Below are 21,267 nucleotides of genomic sequence, written 5' to 3'. Positions count from 1 at the left end.
CGACCTGCCGTTCAATACTCTACACTTGATTTAAAATCTTTCCTTTCCCTCATGATAAAGCAATTAAAAACTGAAAAGCACTTTACTAAGCATTAAAGCACTAAACCTTAAAGGTAATTTTCCACACACAGAGCCCATCTTCACTACCAATTCATTACGCTTTCAGCTATCCTGCTCGCCAAAAGGTCAGTGGAAATGTTTTCTACTCAACAAAAAAAAAGGTTGAGGAAAAAAAGTACCCCTATAGTTGTTACTGCTGTTTAAGGACTGGAAGCTGTCTGCGGTAAAAATGAGCTTGTTTCTTCTTCCTAACGCCACACTGCTGGGTTGTCTGTCTCTTAGCAGAATCTTCTTCATTAAAAAGATGAGGTGGAGGAACAGAGGAAAGAGACCATTAAATGTACTACAGCGAAAACAACTTCTCTCGGGGTCCTCATGATGAAGGGGCCGGTGTTTGCGTCATCATTTATCACAAATAGCGACGCCTGAGATCCAACATATGGAAATGAATGCACACAATGGTTACAACATGAGTTACACTTAAACAATCTAATGAGATCCAATAGGAAAATTTGGCACGAGCTACAGCCCATGCAAAACGGCAGTAGTAGGCCCTGCTTCATCCTGCCACCAGTGTTGTTTTTGGCAGCCCTTTTAATTTTCTTCTTAGTCTTTTGGACGATCAGATCAGTCTGGCACATCGATCAGGACTAATCTTGGCCCATTCTTCTCTAAAAAATTGCTGGAGTTCAGTCAGATTCCTGGGATGTCTGGCATGAATCGCTGTCTTTTGCTCAAGCCACAGCATCTCAATGGGGTTCAAGTCTGTACTTTGACTTGGCCACTCAAGAACGTGTATTTTGTTCTTCTGAAACCATTCTGAAGTTGATTTACTTCTGTGTTTTGGATCATTGTCTTGTTGCAGCATCCATCCTCTTTTTGGCTTCAACTGTCTGACAGACAGCCTCAGGTTTTCCTTTTGAATTTGTTCTTCCATTAATGATTGCAAGTTGTCCAGGCCCTGAGGCAACAAAACAGCCCCAAATCATAAAGCTCCCTCCTCCAATGCTTCACGGTGGCGATGAAGTGTTGATGTTGGTGAGCAGTTCCATTTTTCCTCCAGACATGATGTTGTGTGTTACTCCCAAAGAATTCAACTTTGGTTTTATCAGTCCACAAAATATTTTGCCAAAACTTCTGTGGAGTGTCCAAGTGCCTTTTTGCGAAAATTAAACGAGCAACAATATTTTTTTAGACAGCAGTGGCTTCCTCCATGGAGTCCTCCCATGAACACCATTCCTGGCCATATTTTTACATATAGTTGATGTATGCACAGAGATATTGGACTGTGCCAGTGATTTCTGTAAGTCTTTAGCAGGCATTCTAGGGTTCTTTTTTTACCTCTCTGAGTATTCTGCGCTGAATTCTTGGCATCATCTTTGGTGGACGGCCACTCCTTGGGAGAGAAGCAACAGCCAAACTCTCCATCTGTAGACAACTTCTCTGTCGATTGATGAACATCCAGACTTTTAGAGATGGTTTTGTATCCGTTCACAGCTCTATACAAATCAACAATCCTTGATCTGTCTTTTGACCGAGCCATAATGCACATCAGACAATGCTTCTCATCAAGACAATTCTTCCCAGGTGTGTGTTTTACACTGGGTAGGGCAGCTTTAAACCACTCATCAGTGATTGGGCACACACCTGACTTAAATTGTTTGGTAAAATTGGTTTGAAATGCTCTTTAAGTCTCCCTAGGCAGAGGGTTCACTTACTTATTGTTCCCCCTTCTGTCATTGTTTGTATTCTATCATCATTAAAATACAAAAACCTAAAAGTATTTGGGTGGTTTTAGTTAAAGCAGACACTGTTTTTACATATGTGTGACTTTGACAAAGATCAGATCACATTTGATGATGGTATACTATTATTATATTAGTTATTCTAATTCATAATTTGTTTGTTTTGCTCAGTGTAATTGCTATTTGCAGTTGTCCTAGCAGTATTTATTAAGGATTTAATGGAGGTTTTCGGGCTGTGGAACGAATTAATGGAATTATTATGTATTCTTATGGGTAAATCCTGCTCGATATATGACCATTTTGACTTACAAACAAGGTCCTGGAACAAATTAACTTCATATTTAGAGGTACCACTGTAATTATACCCACCTGGACACCACGAACTGTACATAAAAAAGTTGTCCGAGAGCTTAAGAGGAAGCTCGCCGTAAGCAATAGCCTAAGGTAAGGTAGCTAGCTGGGGGTCCCATGGCGTGCTGTGCCGGTTGGGGGGCCACAGCCGTGGGCCGGGATGGCGGGTGGTGGTGGGAGTGAGCGTGGGTTTGGTGGTGCATCCCCTCTTTCCATCCCTGAAGGCCGGTTAATGGGAGCGCGCTGGATCCCGGGGAGGGTGACGATGGCTCCTTTGCTGGGCTGCGGGAGGAGGGATGGGCCCCACCCAGCCGCCCTCCCTCCCCGGGCTGGCTGGGTGGGGGCCGTGGCCCTGGGTTGGTGCCTGCACGGCGTCTGCGTGATTGTCGCGTGTTTGGTGGGGCTCGCGTGCGGCTGGATGTGATTGGGCGTGCTCGGGTGAGGGGTCCCGGTGCCGGGATTGGCGATGGGGCAGCGTAGGGTCGGTTGCCAACGGGCTTACACTCACAAGGGATTCACACGATTACGGGGTTCTAGATCACAGAGCAGATTTGTGTACACTCTACCCCACCCAATCACTTAGCTTGTAGACCCCCCTCCCCCTTCTTTCCCTGGTCAACAGGCCCCTCACATGGTGTCAACCAGAAATACATCTAACTGACGATAGCACCACCATATTAATAGTTAGTGCAGGCGTTCAATGTATTTCTTGTTGTTTGTGTTTCTTTTCTTTCTTTTCTACTGTTTCTTTTTGTCTGTTCCCCCATAATCCCTTCCTGTTTGCTATTTTGTCATAATAAACGAGATATGTTGAATGATCACAATGGGAGTATGTCATACTCTCAATGTGAAACATTAAAACTGTTCAGACCAACCGGACACTTTGACTTCCATTCTCCATGTCAAACAGCAGAACAGGACAGGTTTAAAAAAAAAGAAAGCAATTGCCTAGGGTAACGTGAACATGAATGCTATGCTAACACTGAGTTACAATTAGTGTGTGATGATCACTCAACATAGACCTTTAAAGGCTAAAGCAGTACTTCTCAAATAGTGGGGGCGCAGAGCGATGCCAGGGGGGCGCTTGTGACCTCGGGGAACATGTTTTTTTTTTTTTTTTTTTTTTTTTTGCCCTACTGGAATAAAGTGTACTTGCTCATCCACTCAGTGGGTGGCAGTGGCGCTCTCATTTTCAGAGTGCGCGCAGTATTTTTGAACTAAAGAAGAGCACTCAGCACACAGAAAACAGATATGAAGAGCAGTGCGCCGCCGCCGTTTTCAAAAGCCGTTTTCCGACCGGACTCACTCACGCAGCGACTTGTGACGACGTCCGGTTCTCACGTCGCCGCCCAAGAAGTGCCATTTTCGGCTTGGGATCGTCACGACGACCGCCCTCACCTACGGTTCTACCTCGGCCGCCGAGAATGTGCTTTTTTCGTGCCGTTTGCCTTTTAGCTTTGACTTTTAATACAGTGGGTGATGAGGAAAGACACCTGTTTACTGTGTCTAAAAATAATTATAGTGGACAGTCAGAAGCCAAATCAATTAAGACGCCACTTAAAGACATTAGACTCCAATCTCATTGATAAGCCGCTTGATTGTTTTTCAGCGAAAACGTGCCGAATATTGCCAACAATTGTCCTGCTTTGTCAGTGTTATATCAGTAAACCAGTGAGCATTGTTAGCATGCTCATTGCAAAATAACTCTACACCATTGCAAAGGAGGTGTGAGCAGCAAAAATAAAAACGGTCCCTCTGTCCAAGGACACTTTTTTTTTTTTTTTCTTTTTTTTTTTCAGTTTTGTTTTTTCGGTCAATTTTTTTGGCATATTGTCCTCATGAATGAATGTTTCTAATGAATTTGAATTTGTTATTATTTACTGATTTTATTACATTTTATCTTTCTGTATCAAATGGTCAAAAATGTACGTTGAGTGTATTTTTACAGTTTGGATGTGACTTTTTTTGAAATTCAGGCAAATTGATGCGCGTCAAGTCTTCTCTGTTACAAACAAAACAATGTTAATAAAGTTATACTTTATTATAAGTTTATCTATGTTACTTTTTTCTTTATTAGAAAAAAAAGGACAATCATAGGCAGATGCATATTTATGATAGTAATTTTATAGACAAATGATACTATTTACAGTGGCGGCAGAGAGTTTGGGGGGGGCGCGAAACATTTACGTCTTCCTTGGGGGGGGCTCAACAGAAAATAATTGAGAAGCACTGGGCTAAAGCAACATTGCATATTCTCTCTTGCCAAATAAGAAAACATATCCTACCATGTATGTTTCAAAACAAACAAGCCTGGAAGACTGGAGAAGACACTGGTGAGTTGGGGGGTGGGCGCAGCATGTCACATGGGTGACACAACCAGACACTGCTATGATGAAGGCTAACTCTACAGATAAAAATGTCACACATTGTGAACTCTTGACGGAAACTATTACGCATTCTCGTCTCGTCAGACGAAAACTGGCATTCGTCTCATTATGATTTAGTCTCCCAGACAAGTTTTTAGCTTGTTATCGCCTCGTCATGAAATATTTTCGCTATAGTCATCGTTGACGAGAACAACACTGCCTGCCATGATAGGACGTTCACTTGAGATAGCTGCTACTACTATTAATGTCTATATCTCACTGAGGTGGTCAATGTTTCTTCTTTTTAAATGTTTTTCATCTGATGAGTGTTAACAAGCAAATTTGATTAAATTCCAGATTCAATAGATTTCATGTCACTGTTTTTTCCCCCGTTCAGGTGTCTGAGACAAACATCCTGGAAATCTGCGTTACCAAGATCCTAGACGGCATTGGTCACCAACTGGATAACCTGTTGTCAGTACCCAGTGACAATGTTTTTTTTTCATCTGAATGGTCGCCAGCTCTGAGTGGAGCATGAACACATATCCCTTTGCCTTATATTTGAGATAACGCAGTCTGGTTCTAAATTCATCTGGGATCAAGACCAATCAACTTGTTTTAGATCCGCTGTCATGCAGGGACGCATCAGGACCAAACTGGAGGCCAGGACTTTCCTCGGAGCCCCTTTATCAGAATCCCCATGACTCATGCAGAAACATAGGTGTTAGTAGTGAACTACATGTACTTGCGTATTCTAGCTCATTGAGATATGACGCACAAGGCCATCGCGATGAGCGCATGATTGCAACCACGCCACGTCATCATCGTCGTGGCCGGCGGTCGCCCGCCGCTCCTCATCCCCGGCCATGACCCGGTTGATGTTGGGCCGAACTCTTGAGCGCATCTGCAAGGGTGTCCTTTTGCTCTGCCTGCTCCACTTCATCATCATGATGATCCTCTACTTCGACGTCTACTCTCAGCGCTTCGACCTCTTCAGCCGCTTTAACAACGGACGCAACGGCTCCCGGAATAATGCCAGTGGACCTCATTTTTACTTATACAACATTTCCAGGCCGAATGCCACTGTTGCTAGCTACATAGCTACGGGTGAGCAAGTGGGGCCCACCGTGCAGCCTCACGCTAACCGGACACCTTCGCCCAAGCCCCTGCCGCCGTGTCCTGAGAACCCCCCCGGCCTGGGTAAGTCAACCGCTGAAAGAATTCCTTCAATTCGGTCAGCTAGTAAAACCATATTCTCAGTTTGTAGTTTGAAGATCCTGATGGACAAAATTGTTTTAATTAGGGTTGTTCCGATCATGTTTTTTTGCTCCCGATCCGATCCCGATCGTTTTAGTTTAAGTATCTGCCGATCGCGATATTTCCCGATCCGATTGCTTTTTGTTTTTTGCTCCCGGTTCAATTCCAATCAATCCCGATAATTTTTCCCAATCATATACATTTTGGCAATGCATTAAGAAAAAAATGAATAAAACTCGGAATAATATATACATTCAACATACAATACATAAGTACTGTATTTGTTTATTATGACAATAAATCCTCAAGATAGCATTTACATTATTAACATTCTTTCTGTGAGAGGGATCCACGGATAGAAAGACTTGTAATTCTTAAAGGATAAATGTGACTTTGTATAGTGTGACTAAATATTGCCATCTAGTGTATTTGTTGAGCTTTCAGTAAATGATACTGTAGCCATTTAACTGTTCTGCCCAAATGCATGATGGGAAGTGCAACCATGACTGTGCGTAGTGGTAGCAATTGATATATCTTCTCTGCGTTGGGAAATAACATAGGGTAAATGGTAAATTGTTTTATACTTATATAGCACTTTTCAAAAAGATCAACTACTACCTTTCTTTCCCAGGCTGTCAAAATTCTCTCTACTCATGTTACGTTGCCTTTTAGCTCTATGTATACGTAAAACGGTGCAAATATAGATTGAACGCGACAATGCCTGAGTGGGTAGTGCAGCGCATCCGTTAATTGCGTTAAATATTTTAAAGTTATTACTGCCGTTTAGGCAATAAATTTGATAGCCCTACTTTAAGCCAAAACTAAAGACTCTGGATGAGTGTAAGACATTTTGTCTGTAACATTAAATACAATTAGAAAATGATTTTATAAAAAAAAAAAAATATATATATATATATATATATATATATATATATATATATACAGTATATTAAAAAAGGCATGTCCAATATTTTTTTGCCCATTCCGATACTTTGAAAATGACGTGATCGGACCCGATCGATCGGGATGTCGATCGATCGGGACATCTTTAGTTTGAATAATTTTTTTCTCATTAATAGCCCTAGAGCAGGGGTCTCCAAACCGGTTCTCAAGGGCCGCTGTGGGTCCTGGTGATGATAAATAATCGATCCAAAGAAAAATTGAAAAAAAAAACAAAAAAAAAAAAACAGCTTTTAAAAGGGTAAATATATGAAAACGAAAATCTCAACCACACCTTGATGTCTGCGATTTCTGCATCGCGACCCTTGTTATATTACCGTGTTTCACCTATAAAATCCCCCCAAAAATCTGGCTGTGGCCATTCACAGCTGTGTCTTGACACTTGTTGATACATGCTACATGGCGTTTTTGGATCGAAAAGAGGTTAGTACGCGATAATATCTCGTTAAAATCATGGCGTCTTTAATTCTGCTCTCGCATGCTCTCACCTCCAGTTAGGGTTTTGCAGTTTGATTTTTTTTTTTTTTTTTTTAAATTCCCACCTGTTAAATTATTTATTTCACCCAGAAAATTGAGATTTTAAGCTTTCCAATTATGTATGGCAAATGCGTATAGGACAATTTTAAAATTGGGTCTCAGAGCAGAACTTCAAGTCACCTTCGTGTTTTCTGCCATATACATGTGATATCTAGCGTAGCATCATGTGGGCATAGTTTGTAGCAACGTGGGCGTAGTTTGTAGCAACTGGGCGTAGTTTGACTGTCGGCTGCAGTCAGGTATTATTGGCTCAAAGTAGGCTGCTATTGGAAGCTTCCGGCTTGCCTGTTTTGTAAATATTGTAAGATTTTTTTTTATCTTGCATGAGAGACTATGCAATGTTGTTTTAGCCTTTGATGGTGTTTACTAAGTGATCCTTGCACTCTAAATTACACTCTAAATGTAACTTGTAGCGTTAGCGTAGCATTCGCCTCACCATAAGCTTTAGCATGGCGAGCATCCTCTTAAAGGTTTCCACTTCTTGTTTACATCTCGTCATGACATCCTGGTAAGTTTATTTATTTGAAAATAATGTACTGTTCTTGCTGACTGTGCATGATTATAAAAAGAAGTGCGGCGTTTGTTGGTTTGGTAGCACTAAACCGAATTAATCCTTTAAATCTCAGGTTATTGTAAATTTGAAGCAGTTTAAGCATTTTTTTTTAAAAATTGCCTTTCATAATCTACGTACTTAAAAAAAAAAGTACCTATATTGGCCTCAAATATCGGTTTACAAAATCGGCTTTGGATATCATCAATCGGCTGAAATTTTAGATATCGGTATTGGTATCGGCATTTGAAAAATCCCATATCTGTCGACCTCTAGTGAAAATAACATGAAATGATATAATATAGTGTTAATAATTTTATGGCTGGCGGCACGGTGGCTGAGTGGTTAGCACATCTGCCTCACAGTTCTGAGATCAAGGGTTCAATCCCGGGCTTCGGCCTTCCTGTGTGGAGTTTGCATGTTCTCCCCGTGCCTGCGTGGGTTTCCTCCGGGAACTCCGGTTTCCTCCCACATCCCAAAAACATGCATGGTAGGCTGATTGAACACTCTAAATTGTCCGTAGGTATGAGTGTGTGCGTGAATGGTTGTGTGTCTCCTTGTGCCCTGCGATTGGCTGGCAACCAGTTCAGGGTGTCCCCTGCCTACTGCCCGTTGTTAGCTGGGATAGGCTCCAGCACCTCTGCGACCCTCGTGAGGAATAAGTGGCATGGAAAATGAATGAATGAATGAATTTTAGGGCTGCGATGAACTAGTTAGTTCGAATATTCAAGTAATCGGATAAGGAACATAAACATTTAAAATACCTGAGCTAAGCCTCATATAAAATAAATAAATCAGGATCTAAGTACAACAAAAGAACAATTAGCTAACTTACATAGCAAAAGTCAGCTAGCTTAAATCCTATAAAATTATCACTTTTTTTTTTTTTTAACAATGCTCTTAACAAAAGGTTCAAATTCCCTCAAAAAACGGCTACATATACCTATAAACTAAATTGCGAATGCATTGAAAAAGCATTAGCTCAAACAAAAAATTAGCTTACTGTATGTTGGTCTTAACAGGGCGCAGTTGGATTCAGCCATGTGAATTGAGTTATGCCATATTCACTGTTGCCACTAGAGGGCAGTGTGTCCACCCAAATCTACAAAACTAAATGCAAAGACTTTCACAACAAACCATTACAACGCCACTTTAATTAAACGAATACTCGAAGCAGCAACATTTAATTAGAATCTGTTTTTCTAATCGAATTAGTCGAGTTAATCGATTAATCGTTGCTGCACTAAATAATTTAACACATAAATCGCTCCAGAGTATAAGTCGCATCCCCGGCCAAACTATGAAGAAAAATGCGACTTATAGTCCGAAAAATATGTTACATGTCCAACCAATTACATGCCGATTGGTCAACGTTTTCTTTCACTTTCTGGGGAATGCTCTAAAAAGTCAAATTTTTTCCAGGACAGTACATAAGGTTCCACGAGATACAGTGGGGCAAATAAGTATTTAGTCAACCACCAATTGTGCAAGTTCTCCTACTTGAAAAGATTAGAAAAAGGCGTGTAATTGTCAACATGGGTAGACCTCAACCGCGAGAGACAGAATGTGGAAAAAAAAAAAAACAGAAAATCATGTTGTTTGATTTTTAAAGAATTTACTTCCAAATTAGAGTGGAAAATAAGTAATTGGTCACCTACAAACAAGCAAGATTTATGGCTTTCAAAGAGGTCTTAACTTCTTCTAACGAGGTCTAACGAGGCTCCACTCGTTACCTGTATTAATGGCACCTGTTTTAACTCATTATCGGTATAAAAGACACCTGTCCACAGTCAGTCACACTCCAAACTCCACTATGGCCAAGACCAAAGAGCTGTCAAAGGACACCAGAGACAAAATTGTAGACCTGCACCAGGCTGGGAAGACTGAATCTGCAATAGGTAAAACGCTTGGTGTAAAGAAATCAACTGTGGGAGCAATTATTAGAAAATGGAAGACATACAAGACAACTGATAATCTCCCTCGATCTGGGGCTCCATGCAAGATCTCACCCCTTGGTGTCAAAATGATAACAAGAACAGTGAGTAAAAATCCCAGAACCACACGGGGGGACCTAGTGAATGACCTACAGAGAGCTAGGACCACAGTAACAAAGGCTACTATCAGTAACACAATGCGCTGCCAGGTACTCAAATCCTGCACTGCCAGACGTGTCCTCCTGCTGAAACCAGTACACGTCCAGGCCCGTCTGCGGTTCACTAGAGAGCATTTGAACTATCCAGAAGAGGACTGGGAGAATGTGTTATGGTCAGATAAAACCAAAATAGAAGTTTTTGGTAGAAACACAGGTTCTCGTGTTTGGAGGAGAAAGAATACTGAATTGCATCCGAAGAACACAATACCCACTGTGAAGCATGGGGGTGGAAACATCATGCTTTGGGGCTGTTTTTCTGCAAAGGGACCAGGTCGACTGATCCGTGTAAAGGAAAGAATGAATGGGGCCATGTATTGAGATATTTTGAGTGAAAATCTCCTTCCATCAGCAAGGGCATTCAAGATGAGACTTGGCTGTGTCTTTCAGCATGACAATGATCCCAAACACACAGCCAGGGCAACAGAAGAGTGGCTTCGTAAGAAGCATTTCAAGGTCCTGGAGTGACCCAGCCAGTCTCCAGATCTCAACCCCATAAAAAAATCTGTGGAGGGAGTTGAAAGTCCGTGTTGCCCAACGACAGCCACAAAATATCACTGCTATAGAGGAGATCTGTATGGAGGAATGGGCCAAAATACCAGCAACAGTGTGTGAAAAGCTTGTGAACAGTTACAGAAAATGTTTAGCCTCCATTATTGCCAACAAAGGGTACATAACAAAGTATTGAGATGAACTTTTGGTATTAACCAAATACTTATTTTCCACCATGATTTGCAAATAAATTCTTTAAAAATCAAACAATGTGATTTTCTGTTGTTTTTTCACATTCCGTCTCTCATGGTTGAGGTTTACCCATGTTGACAATTACAGGCCTCTCTGATATTTTCAAGTGGGAGAACTTGCACAATTAGTGGTTGACTAAATATTTATTTGCCCTACTGTATATACCCTTACAAAAATGTTAAGTGTTCAGGCAGAGATTTATTCTCAATACTACCACGATTACGAGGAGTTAATTAGAGTAATAATGAGACAAGAGGAGACTTTGATTTCTTTTTCTCTCTAAGGCTGCCATTTCTCTAAATCCCCTTTTTCAGGATTCTTCCTGTCTTTTACCAATTAGCAGCAGAGCAAGCGTTGTTTTCCTGGCTGGCCAGAAACATAAAATGGATTTAAAATCAAGTGTAGTACTGCTTCATTCTGACAGAAAGACCTCACAACATCATAAATGCACGCCAAAAATTGTGTTTTCATCGATGATGGCAACACAAGCAGCGTGTGAATCAAAAAGTGTTTGATTACAAGCTGGTTTTCCTTCATATTTGACTTCCACAGCAAAAGAAACCGGTGTGTTTTCCAAATGCAGTTCCTTTTTTGTAAGCGCCGTGCATCAGACAACCAGCGGGGTGCTGTAAAAGGCACCGCTTACCTCGTCAGACATCACCTGCTGTTCTTTTTTTCTCTTTGCAACTCCCCCGCCGCGTCTCTCCCGACACGCCTGCGCATCCGGAAACCATGATAGGACGCCCAAGTACACCAATGCAGATATATTTGTGTTAGCTTCAGTGTTTTGATTTTGACGCCGTAATCAAGATACTGCGAAGCGTCACTACACAACATCTTAAAATTCAACACCCGATGAATAATGATTTGATTTAAAGTTGAACGATTCAACTCAGTTGGATTACGTTGGATTACGATCTGTTTCCATTTAGTGGGATTACGATTTTCAAATAATATGGTGGGGCAAATAAGTATTTAGTCAACCACCAATTGTGCAAGTTATCCTACTTGAAAGGATTACAGAGTCCTGTAATTGTCGACATGGGTAAACCTCAACCATGAGAGACAGAATGTGGGGGGAAAAAAACTGAAAATCACATTGTTTGATTTTTAAAGAATTTATTTCCAAATTAGAGTGGAAAATAAGTATTTGGTCACCTACAAACAAGCAAGATTTCTGGCTGTCAAAGAGGTCTAACTTCTTCTAACGAGGCTCCACTTGTTACCTGTATTAATGGCACCTGTTTTAACTCATTATCGGTATAAAAGACACCTGTCCACAAGCTCAGTCAGTCACACTCCAAACTCCACTATGGCCAAGACCAAAGAGCTGTCAAAGGATACCAGAGACAAAATTGTAGACCTGCACCAGGCTGGGAAGACTGAATCTGCAATAGGTAAAACGCTTGGTGTAAAGAAATCAACTGTGGGAGCAATTATTAGAAAATGGAAGACATACAAGACCACTGATCATCATCCTCGATCTGGGGCTCCATGCAAGATCTCACCCCGTGGCGTCAAAATGATAACAAGAACGCTGAGCAAAAATCCCAGAACCACACGGGGGGACCTAGTGAATGACCAACAGAGAGCTGGGACCACAGTAACAAAGGCTACTACCAGTAACACAATGTGCAGCCAGGGACTCAAATCCTGCACTGCCAGATGTGTCCCCCTGCTGAAGCCAGTATACGTCCAGACCCGTCTGCGGTTCGCTAGAGGGCATTTGGATGATCCAGAAAAGGACTGGGAGAATGTGTTATGGTCAGATGAAACCAAAATAGAACTTTCTAGTAGAAACACAGGTTCTCGTGTTTGGAGGAGAAAGAATACTGAATTGCATCCGAAGAACACCATACCCACTGTGAAGCATGGGGGTGGAAACATCATGTTTTGGGGCTGTTTTTCTGCAAATGGACCAGGACCACTGATCTGTGTAAAGGAAAGAATGAATGTATCGAGAGATTTTGAGGGAAAATCTCCTTCCATCAGCAAGGGCATTGAAGATGATACGTGGCTGGGTCTTTCAGCATGACGATGATCCCAAACACACAGCCAGGGCAACAAAGGAGTGGCTTCGTAAGAAGCATTTCAAGGTCCTGGAGTGGCCTAGCCAGTCTCCAGATCTCAACCCCATAGAAAATTTGTGGAGGGAGTTGAAAGTCCGTGTTGCCCAACGACAGCCCCAAAACATCAGTGCTCTAGAGGAGATCTGCATGGAGGAATGGCTCAAAATACCAGCAACAGTGTGTGAAAAGCATGTGAAGAGTTACAGAAAACGTTTGGCCTCCGTTATTGCCAACAAAGGGTTAATAACAAAGTATTGAGATGAACTTTGGTATTGACCAAATACTTATTTTCCACCATGATTTGCAAATAAATTCTTTAAAAATCGAACTGTGATTTTCTGGGGGGGTTTCCAAATTCTGTCTCTCATGGTTGAGGTTTACCCATGTTGACAATTACAGGCCTCTCTAATATTTTCAAGTGGGAGAACTTGCACAATTAGTGGTTGTCTAAATACTTATTTGCCCTACTGTACAGTGCTGACCAAAAGTATTCGCAGTTTGGTACCTATGCAATTCTGTCAGATAATGCTCAATTTCTCCCAGAAAATGATTGCAATTACAAATGCTTTGGTAGTAAGATCTTCATTTATTTTACTCGCAATGAAAAAACACAAAAGAGAATGGGGGGAAAAAAGTTAAATCATTATCATTTTACACAAAACTCCAAAAATGGGTCAGACAAAATTATTGGCACCCTTTGAAAAATCATGTGATGCTTCTCTAATTTGTGTAAATAACAGTAGGTCTGCAGCTTTCAATTATTTAGTAGTCGATTAATCGATGAACTAGTTAGTTCGAATAATCGAGTAATCGGAGAAGGAACATGAAAAACTAAAATACCTAAGGTGGGCCTCAAACGGTATAAAAATAAATAAATGAGGATCTATGTACAACAAAAGAACACTTGGCTAACTTACATAGCAAATGTCTGATAGCTTAAATGCTATAAAATGCTAACCTTTTTTTTTTCCCCCAATGCCCTTAATAAGTGGTTCAGACTCATATTCCCACAATAAACCCGCTAAATATACCTAGAAACTTAAATTACAAATGCATTCAAAAACATTAGCTCAAACGAAAACTTACGTTGATCTTAACAGGGAGCAGTTGGATTCAGCCATGTGAAATGAGGCAGACCAAAGGGCAGTGTATCCACCCTTATCAATAAAACTAAATGTAAACACTTTCAAAATAAACCATTATAACGCCACTTTAATTAAACGAATACTCGAAGCAAAAAAAAAATTAATTCGAATATTTTTTTCTCATCGAATACTCGAGGTAATTGATTAATCGTTGCAACACTAATTAACAGCACCTGCTACTTACCTGTGGCACATAACAGGTGATGGCAATAACTAAATCACACTTGCAGCCAGTTAAAATGGATTAAAGTTGACTCAACTTTTGTCCTTGTGTGTACCACTTTGAGCCCGGAGAAAAGAAAGAACACCAATGAACTGTCTGAGGACTTGAGAAGCAAAATTGTGAGGAAGCATGGGCAATCTCAAGGCTACAAGTCTCCAAAGACTTGAATGTTCCTGTGTTTACCGTGCGCAGTGTCATCAATAAGTGTAAAGCCTGTGGCGCTGTTGCCAGCCTCCATAGAGGTGGACAGAAAAGAAAAATTGACGAGAGATTTCAACGAAAGAACGAAAGAAAGGGCTGGTGGATAAAGAACCTCGACTAACAACCAAACAAGTTCAAGCTGTCCTGCAGTACAACGGTGTCAACCCGTTCAATCCGTCAGCATCTGAATGAAAAGGGACTCTATGGTAGGATACCCAGACAAACGTAGAGCTTTTTGGGAAAAGGCATTAACATAGAGTTTACAGGGGAAAAAAACGAGGCCTTCAAAGAAAAGAACACGGTCCTGGAGTCAAACATGGCAGAGGTTTCCTGATGTTTTGGAGTTGCTTTGCTTCCTCTGGCACTGGAGTGCTTGACCGTGTGCATGGCATTATGAAGTCTGAAGACTACCAACAAATTTTGCGGCATAATGTAGGGCCCAGTGTGAGAAAGCTGGGTCTCCCTCAGAGGTCATGGGTCTTCCAGCAGGGCAATGGCCCAAAACACACTTCAAAAAGCACTAGAAAACGGTTTGAGAGAAAGCACTTTATACTTCTAAAGTGGCCAGCAATGAGTCCAGACCTTAATCCCATAGAACACCTGTGGAGAGATCTGAAAATGGCAGTTTGGAGAAGGCACCCTTCAAATCTCAGAGACCTGGAGCAGTTGGCCAAAGAAGAATGGTCTAAAATTCCAGCAGAGCATTGTAAGAAACTCAGTGATGGATACTAGGAGCGTTTGTTCCCAGTTATTTCATCTAAGGGTTGTGCTACCAAGTATTAGGTTAAGGGTGCCAATACTTTTGTCGGGCCCATTTTTGCAGTTTTGTGTAAAATTATAATGATTTCATGTTTTCCCCATTCTCTTTTGTGTTTTTAATTGCAAGCAAAATAAATTAAGATATTAATACCAAAGCATTTGTAATTGCAATCATTTTCTGGGAGAAATTGAGCATTATCTGACAGAACTGCAGGGGTGCCAAGCAATTGCTCTTTTCATTTGGTCTTATTTCGTGTCACATTAAGAAATATGCCTTCAGCTGGAGAGGGCTCGACACGCCCCATATTTTGGGGCTACCAGAGATGTATTCAAGAGGTTTTAGTATTCACGGCAGGTCTAGGTGTGCTTGTGTAGCTCATCTTAGTCTCGTGCTGTGTGAGATAGTCGGGTTTTTTTTCAGATGGATTGTGGGAAAGTTCTAGATGGCGGCACAGAAAAGGAAGGAACTGCAGGTGGAGAGGTGGTGTGCTGGTTGGGATTTGGAGGGACGCACACACACAAATTACATACTGGGTGGATGCAAGCCACTCATAGAAGCAGCACCTGTCAGCTGGTGTTCCCCTGCAGCCAAGTGTGTGTGCTTCTCCCTTAGTGTGTGTGCGTGTGTTGCTCCGTGCATGTCAGACAGCCTGAATAAACTAGTAGAAAAATAACAGCAAACTGAGTAATCATCTACATATTTTAAACGGGTTGTTGACTGATGTGAGATCATTTTTATTTCAAAGATGATCACTGCCAGCCCTCGCAGTTTAACTCTTTGGCTACCACTGAATGCAACAAACTCCCTGCAATTCACAGAGTCGCCGTCAACAGCAACCAATGAGTTAATACATCAGAGAAAACCGTTTCCAAGCCTTGCTCAGTGCTACTGTTTTGTACAAGGTTCAAATAGGCTCAGCAGTTAGCTCCTTAAAAGAGACAAAGTAGAGATTTCTAATTACGATTTAAAACAACTCCCAGGTCTTGTATAAAACTCTCTAATGTCTGCATGTAAACAACAGAATCTACGATTCAAATTGCTATAATTACAGCTCATCTGTTTTTACTTTCCTGGTAGGAAAATTGTTTGAGAGTGTGATTGATTTTCTTTTTACCTGCTGGAGAGACTGGCGACTAATTGAGGGAAAGTGTCTCTCGGCTTGTTTTTGAGGAACTGCAGTTGGAACAAGTTGTCATGTGACCAACACATTTACCAGGAAATTGCATGAGTTAATATGATCCGAGGAACATGTAAGTCCCGAGTCTTACATGTCTTGGGCAAGTCGCATCGAGTCACGAGGTTGTGTCGAGTCTCGAGGTTATGTCGAGTCGAGTCACGAGGTTATGTCGAGTCGAGTCACGAGGTTATGTCGAGTAAAGTCACGTCAAGTCAGGAGGTTATGTCGAGTCACGAGGTTATGTCGAGTCTTGAGGTCAAGTCGAGTCGAGTCTCGAGGTTATGTCGAGTCGAGTCTCGAGGTTATGTCGAGTCGAGTCTCGAGGTTATGTCGAGTCTCGAGGTTATGTCGAGTCGAGTCTCGAGGTTATGTCGAGTCCCGAGGTTATGTCGAGTCAAGTGGCATCGAGTCAGGAGCTTATGTCGAGTCAAGTCGTGTCGAGTCAGGAGGTTATGTCGAGTCAGGAGGTTATGTCGAGTGTAGTCTCAGGGTTAAGTCGAGTCGAGTCTCAAGGTTATGTCGAGTCGAGTCTTGAGGTTATGTCGAGTCTCGACGTTATGTCAAGTCGCGTCGAGTCAGGAGGTTATGTCGAGTCACGAAGTTATGTCAAGTCGCGTCGAGTCACAAGGTTATGTCAAGTCACAAGGTTAAGTCGAGTCTCAAGGTTATGTCGAGTCGAGTCTTGAGGTTATGTCGAGTCTCGAGGTTATGTCGAGTCAAGTCGCGTCGAGTCAGGAGGTTATGTCGAGTCACGAAGTTATGTCAAGTCGCGTCGAGTCACAAGGTTATGTCAAGTCCCAAGGTTATGTCGAGTCGAGTCTCGAGGTTAAGTCGAGTCTCGAGCTTATGTCGAGTCAAGTCGCGTCGAGTCAGGAGGTTATGTCGAGTCACGAAGTTATGTCGAGTCGCGTCGAGTCACAAAGTTATGTCGAGTTGCATCGAGTCACGAGGTTATGTCGAGTCACGAGGTTGTCAAGTCGAGTCTCGAGGTTAAGTCGAGTCTCGAGGTTATGTCAAGTTTCGAGATAATGGCGAGTCGAGTCACAAGGTTATGTTGAGTCGAGTCACGAGGTTATGTCGAGTCAAGTGGCATCGAGTCAGGAGGTTATGTCGAGTCAAGTCGCGTCGAGTCATGAGGTTATGTCGAGTCACGAGTCGAGTCACGAGGTTAAGTCGAATCTCGAGGTGTCGAGTCTCGAGGTTGTGTCGAGTGGAGTCACGAGGTTATGTCGAGTCGAGTCTCGAGGTTTAGTTCGAGTCTCAAGGTTATGTCGAGTATCGAGGTAATATCGAGTCGAGTCTTGAGGTTATGTCGAGTCGAGTCTCGAGGTTATGTCGAGTCGAGTCAGGAGGTTATGTCGAGTCAAGTGGCATCGAGTCAGGAGGTCATGTCGAGTCGAGTCAAGTCTCGAGGTTATGTCGAGTCTCGAGGTTATGTCGAGTCTCGAGGTTGTGTCGAGTTTCGAGGTAATGTCGAGTCGAGTCACGAGGTTATGTCGAGTCAAGTGGCATTGAGTCAGGAGGTTATGTCGAGTCAAGTGGCGTCGAGTCACGAGGTTATGTCAAGTCAAGTCGCGTCGAGTCACGAGGTTATGTCGAGTCTCAATGTTGTGTCGAGTCTCGAGGTTGTGTCGTCTCAAGGTTATGTCGAGTGGAGTCGCGAGGTTATGTCGAGTAAAGTCGAGTCAGGAGGTTAGGTCGAGTCACGAAGTTATGTCGAGTCGCGTTGAGTCACGAGGTTATGTCGAGTCTTGAGGTTAAGTCGAGTCGAGTCTCGAGGTTAAGTCGAGTCTCGAGGTTAAGTTGAGTCGAGTCTCGAGGTTAAGTCGAGTCGAGTCTCGAGGTTATGTCGAGTCGAGTCTCGAGGTTATGCCGAGTCTCGAGGGAATGTCGAGTCGAGTCTCAAGGTAATGTGGCATCGAGTCAGGAGGTTACGTCGAGTCGCGTGAAGTCAGGAGGTTATGTCGAGTTGAGTCACGAGGTTATGTCGAGTCGAGTCACAAAGTTATATCGAGTCCAGTCTCGAGGTTATGTCAGGTCGAGTCGAATCTTGAGGTTATGTTGACGCTTGAGGTTAAGTTGAGTGGAGTCTCGAGGTTATGTCAAGTCTCGAGGTTATATCGACTCGAGTCTCGAGGTTATGTCGAGTCAAGCAGAGTTAAAAGTTTTCAAGACGAGACAAGTTGAGTTATAGGTTACTTAAGGCCTTCACCATTGTTCCCCAGCCCATCCACAAAGCACTCAGGTTTATCTTTGAAGAGAAACCTTACGGTCAATGTAAGTCATAATTTAAAAAAAAAAGCAGTATAATGTGCAGGGAATTTGATAGTTTTTTTTTATTGCCATGATGTTCCGTGAAGGCGTGGTGAGTCAGCTTATCGAGTCTCGAGTTATTGCCTCACTAGCTGAGTCCCGAGTCTCGAACCCTTTCAGCTCAAGCAAGTCAAATCCTAGCCTGTGTTTTTTTCTTCAAGTCCGAGTTGAGCAGCGAGTCATCAAATTTGCAAGTCTCTCAGACTCGAGTCCAATTGTCTGACATTTACTCACGCTTTAAATAGAGCTGAGAAACCTTAAACATGATGTTAAACACTGCAAATATTTTTCTATGAGTACCCATCAAAATGTGTCAGCAGAAAGATGAGAGTTTAGTTAAGCCTGACTATCCCTCCTTCCTCTACCTCCTGTAGCTTGCCAACTCCCACCATGCATTTGTGCTTTAAAAGCTGCCAGGCGAGGCTTCCTAGGTTGCCTACCCCGCTGTCATGCTGCCTTACATCCCGCTGTCACCTAGCCAATTAACTTTTTAAATTAGTGATTAAAAAAAGTTGCCCGTAGCCACCTTTTCATCGTTAAGAGTTGCCAACCTTTTGTCGTGTCGGCTCGTGGCGCTGCCCGCCGAGGTTTTACTTTTCTATAAACACCCACGCACTGTCTGCTCCGCTTGCTTGTTAAATTACAAAGTCTACGTGGGTTAAGTCCCAGCTCACAATAGTGTTAAAGGCTGCCGTGTGTTCAAAAACGGCACGCATTCAATTAGCTCGGGAGGTATGATGCAAAATAGTGGCGTTGGCTGCAAACTGCTATGTAGCTCGCAAGCTAACATGTTGTCATTGACTCTTCTATAGCCAATGATGCCAATAAACATTATAAATATAATATTTTTACTGGAACAGCTAGAAGAAAAGGTTTCAGTGCTATTGACAGCGACAGACAAAGAATCCAGTTCAAATTGGACGTCTATTGCCGTCAAAAGTGGGGAATGCATTAAAAAAACTGCTTTCGGCCTCTCAATCAAGCCATATAAGCCATACATTGAGGAAGCAAACCATGGGTTTAGGAGCTAAAAAGGCCTTTTCTTGATGCTGTAATGGCTGCCATAAATTTGCGTGAAAACGACCTTCTTCTCTCCATGGTGCTGCGCTCTAATTTTCACCCGAAGGAGAGTGCATGAATTATTTCTTTTCTTTCTATTTCTGTTGCAAACTTCCACACTTTGCCCAACGCTAATAGACAAGCAACCGTGTATTGTCGTGCGCTACCACTTTCCGCAGATACAGTGTGGCAAATAAGTATTTAGTCATCCACTAATTGTGCAAGTTCTCCTACTTGATAATATTAGAGAGGCCTGTAGTTGTCAACATGGGTAAACCTCAACCATGAGAGACAGAATGTGGAAAAAAAAAACAGAAAATCACATACAGTACTTTCTGTAGGCGACAAAACTTTTGTCTTGCCAAAATTTGACCATTATGTCTTCATTAAATGATAAATCTTTTTTCAGTGAAACAAATATATTTTTGTACATTCAACATCATTTGGGAGGGTCTTAGCTTTCATATGAGCCATTTCTGAAACCGATTGAATAATTAAAAGTCAGGTTATTAGTAGGGCTGTCAAAATTAACGTGTTAACGGGCGGTAATTAATTTTTTAAATTAATCACGTCAAAATATTTAATGCAATTAACGCACGCGCGGAACGACCCACTCAAGTATTGCCGCGAACAGACTACAATGGCGCCGTTAAGCAAGTGGAGTGGACGCAGGTGTTACCGGCACCCGCCAATGGGGCCGCTGTCATTTTCAATATGACCGGCGTTGTCAGATTGAGCAGGGAGGAAGAAAGTGGTCGAGAGAGTGAGCGAGAGAGTAGAGAAAGTGCGCATGCTCAAGTGCTGCATCCCCCACATGCTTTTGTTTTGTTAATAAAAAGCCATCCAACACCTCTCGGAGTTTATATGTACTCCGCCGTCTTCTTCAGGAGGACATCGGACGAACTGAGCTAACCGACAACAATGAGCCAACATGAATCCCCGGTCCATAGCACCGTAAATTACCAAGAATGGTGAATTGGTAACGCAGGCATATATTGGAGCCGTGCTATTTAATGGAATAAGCAGTGGCATCTCTTCCACAACAGTTATAACTATTGTGGCAAGCGACATGGGGAAGAATAACTGAAGATGATATTGTATTGTATTGACCATGTATTGTACTCAACGCAGAGAAGTTATACCATTTGCAGCAACCACTGTGACTCATGGTTGCTCAAATTCCCATCATGCATTTAGGAAGTTAAGAACATAATTTGCTACAGTATCATTTAGTGCAGTGCTTCTCAATTATTTTCAGTTACGCCCCCCCAAGGAAGACGTAAATGTTTCGCACCCCCCCAAACTCTCTGCTGCCACTGTAAATAGTATCATTTGTCTATAAAATTACTATTATAAATACGCATCTGCCTAACATTGTGTCCTTTTTTTCTAATAAAGAAAAAAAGTAACATAGATCAACGTATAATAAAGTATAACTTTATTAACATTGTTTTGTTTGTAACAGAGAATACTTGACGCGCATCAATTTGCCTGAATTTCAAAAAAAGTCACATCCAAACTGTAAAAAATACACTCCAGGTAGATTTTTGACCATTTGACACAGAAAAATAAAAATGTAATAAAATCAGTAAATAATAACA

The 21,267-nt window shown here is 42.1% G+C and overlaps 1 protein-coding gene and 1 long non-coding RNA gene across 2 annotated transcripts in view; both read left to right on the top strand.

Annotated features, from left to right (window-relative positions):
* The first annotated feature begins 4,937 nt into the window (after positions 1-4,937).
* Positions 4,938-21,267, top strand: part of b4galt2 (UDP-Gal:betaGlcNAc beta 1,4- galactosyltransferase, polypeptide 2) — a 216,928-nt gene continuing 200,598 nt past the window's right edge. Inside the window, exon 1 of the mRNA XM_057856644.1 lies at positions 4,938-5,722. Coding sequence (XP_057712627.1) covers positions 5,389-5,722 — 334 coding nt within the window. The 5' untranslated portion in view covers positions 4,938-5,388. The remainder of the gene's footprint in view (positions 5,723-21,267) is intronic.
* Positions 13,311-20,150, top strand: LOC130929489 (uncharacterized). Its single transcript, XR_009066903.1, has 2 exons — positions 13,311-17,850; positions 17,884-20,150. It is a non-coding gene; the product is annotated as an uncharacterized LOC130929489 (long non-coding RNA).

Source organism: Corythoichthys intestinalis, chromosome 14, assembly GCF_030265065.1.
Source record: "Corythoichthys intestinalis isolate RoL2023-P3 chromosome 14, ASM3026506v1, whole genome shotgun sequence".
Lineage (NCBI taxonomy): Eukaryota > Metazoa > Chordata > Actinopteri > Syngnathiformes > Syngnathidae > Corythoichthys > Corythoichthys intestinalis.
This window is presented reverse-complemented; position numbering and strand designations above follow the sequence as displayed.